The 3163-nt window shown below is 45.3% G+C and overlaps 1 protein-coding gene across 1 annotated transcript in view; it reads right to left on the minus strand.

The window, feature by feature from the left end:
- Window positions 1-573: 573 nt before the first annotated feature.
- Window positions 574-3163, minus strand: part of hsdl2 (hydroxysteroid dehydrogenase like 2) — a 15140-nt gene continuing 12550 nt past the window's right edge. Inside the window, exon 11 of the mRNA XM_060908481.1 lies at window positions 574-986. Coding sequence (XP_060764464.1) covers window positions 871-986 — 116 coding nt within the window. The 3' untranslated portion in view covers window positions 574-870. The remainder of the gene's footprint in view (window positions 987-3163) is intronic.

Consider the following 3163-nt stretch of genomic DNA (forward strand, 5'->3'; position numbering starts at 1 on the left):
TGTGACTCTGTGTTCCAGCCTGCTATCTCCTGCCTGCTGGGAGACTGCCTGTAACCCTAGCGCTGTCAGCCCTACAGCCACACCTCTCTGACTACGCCTGGTCCCGTCTCATCTCTGTTGCTAAGCAGGGTCAGGCCTGGTCAGTACTTGGATAGGAGACCTCAGATGTCACCACCAGCCATTCCTGCCTCTCTGTTCTCCTGCCACTAGACTTCACACACATTCTTCCAACTCCCCTTTCCCTTATTAAAAATAAACTGTGGTTTGAGCGCATTTGATCTCCTCTCCTGTCTGTTCCGTGACAAAAGCCATCAGTAGCTTTTTGTGCATTTTGAAGTGTTAAATCGCAGCAGTGTAGTTTGATGTCTAAATGCGTATCTGCTACGCAAAATGCGTAAAGGTTGGCAGGTCTGAAAGTCTGTTACAACATTATTTAACGCTTGAGATACAGAGAGAGAGAGAAGAGTCTCGGTCTTAATGTTCTCAAAAGTTTACACCCCCTCTGACTTCTATGTCATGTATCCAAGTGTCTCATGTAAGGACAGAGACGACCAGCAAAACACAGAGACCCAATCAGAAACATTATGTACATTTTATTCACAGTTAATATCAGAACACACTTCCTGAAGGATCGTCTGTGAACCTGAAGACACATTAATGGGGTAGGGTTGTGAACTTATACTCAACTGTTTCTTTTCTACAGTGTTCCCTATAAAATCTATAAAAATGAAGGCAGGATGAATTTGTATGAAAAATCAGAAACTGTCTGCGGTCGTGTCGGCTGAGGGATTAACAGAACCCGTGATGGAGATCGGTTTGTAACCCCCTCAGTGATCATGAACCTTAATTAACACAGAACAACATTTCTGATTACAGCTTGGACTTGTTCATCAGCGCCATCATCTTCTCCATTTTGATGGCCAGAGCCATGTCCCCTTTAATCTGCAGCTTCCCAGACATGAAGGCCATCGTGGGTTTTAATTTCCCTGCGAACACAAACACCATGTCGTCATACACATTGTGTAATTACACAGTAATAAACAGTCTCTTTAGGCTTTGCTTCAGACTGAAGCGCAAGAACGTTTCATGTAAACATTTTATTAATTTAATATTTAACACTGAATTAATTATTAACACATTAAACAATGTGGTGGTGTGGAAAATAATTTGAATATTAATACCACAATCAGTTAGTCATTTTTATTTCATGCATTTGTCCCCACCTTTATTTTTATACACTAAGAAATTTCAAAAAACAAACAAACAAACAAAAAAAACCACCACTACAGTTCCTCTCTGTACACAATCATGAACTCATAATAAGAGACAAAAAAAAAAAAAAAACCCTAGAGAAATAAACAAATTCCACTGATGCCAAAAACATGAACCTGTACGTGGTGGCACCTGGTCACTTCCTTTTGAAGACACACACACACACATTTTTTTTATATATATATATATATATATATATATATATATATATATATATATATATATATATATATATATATATATATAAAATAAATCTCCTCACCCCCGGCAGGGGGGTGGTATCCATGTCATCCTCAAGCTTGGGTCCTCTACCAGAGGCCTGGGAGTTTGAGGGTTCTGCGCAGTATCTTCGATGTTCCTAGGACTGCGCTCTTCTGGACTGAGGCTTCAGATGTTGTTCCTGGGATTTGCTGGAGCCACTCTCCCAGTTTGGGGGTTACTGCCCCAAGTGCCCCCACTACCACGGGGACCACGCAACCCTTGACCTTCCACATCCGTTCCAGCTGCTCTTTCAACCCTTGATACTTCTCAAGTTTCTCATGTTCTTTCTTCCTGATGTTGGCGTCAGCTGGGATCACCACATCTATCACCACCACCCTCTTCTGCTCTTTGTCCACCACCACTATGTCCGGTTGGTTAGCCAGGATCTGTTTGTCAGTCTGGAAGCTGAAGTCCCACAGAACCTTGGCCCTGTTGTTCTCAGCCACCTTCTGTGGTATGGCCCATTGGGACTTGGGTACTTCTATTCCATACTGGTTGCAGATGTTCCTGTATACTATCCCAGCCACTTGGTTGTGCCTCTCCATGTATGCTGATCCAGCTAGCATCTTACACCCTGCTACTATGTGCTGGACTGTTTCAGGGGCTTCTTTGCACAGTCTGCATCTTGGGTCTGATCTACTCTGGTAGATCCTGGCCTCTATGGCTCTTGTGCTTATGGCCTGTTCTTGTGCTGCCATGATTAGTGCCTCTGTGCTGTCTGTCTGTCAGTCCTGCATTATCCAGCCACTGGTAGGATTTCTTGATATCAGCCACTTCCTCTATCTGATGGTGGAACATGCCATGTAGGGGTTTGTCCCTCCAGGTTGTCTGTTCCTCCTCCTCCTCTGCACTCTCATCAGGGTTCTGCTGCCTGAGACATTCACTTAGCAGTTCATCCTTTGGGGCCATCTTTCTGATGTATTCTCGGATTTTCGATGATCATCCTGGACCGTGGTCTTGATGCTCACTAGCCCTCGGCCTCCCTCTTTCCGCTTAGTGTATAGTCTCAGGGTGCTGGACTTGGGGTGGAACCCTCCATGCATGGTGAGGAGCTTTCTAGTCTTGATATCTGTGGCTTCTATCTCCTCCTTTGGCCAGTTTATGATACCAGCGGGGTATCTGATGACTGGTAGTGCGTACATGTTGATGGCTCGGACCTTGTTCTTACCATTCAGCTGACTTTTCAGGACCTGCCTTACTCTCTGGAGGTATTTGGCTGTGGTTGACTTCCTTGTGGCCTCTTCATGGTTTCCATTAGCCTGTGGGATGCCAAGGTACTTGTAGCTGTCTTGGATATCACCTATGTTGCCCTCTGGTAGGTCAATCCCCTCAGTCCAGATCATCTTGCCTCTCTTTGAGACCATCCGGCCACACTTGTCCAATCCGAATGACATCCCTATAGATCCGGGTGGTGTGGATCAGCGAGTCTATTTCTCGCTCGTTCCTGGCATACAGCTTGATGTCATCCATGTAGAGCAGGTGGCTGATTGTTGCCCCACTACGGAATCGGTACCCGTAGCCGCTCTTCGTGATGATCCGACTGAGGAGGTTCAGGCCTATGCAGAACAGCAGTGGTGATAGTGCATCTCCTTGGTATATGCCGCACTTGATGTTGACTTGGGCAATGGGT

This window comes from Neoarius graeffei, chromosome 25 (genome assembly GCF_027579695.1).
Source record: "Neoarius graeffei isolate fNeoGra1 chromosome 25, fNeoGra1.pri, whole genome shotgun sequence".
Lineage (NCBI taxonomy): Eukaryota > Metazoa > Chordata > Actinopteri > Siluriformes > Ariidae > Neoarius > Neoarius graeffei.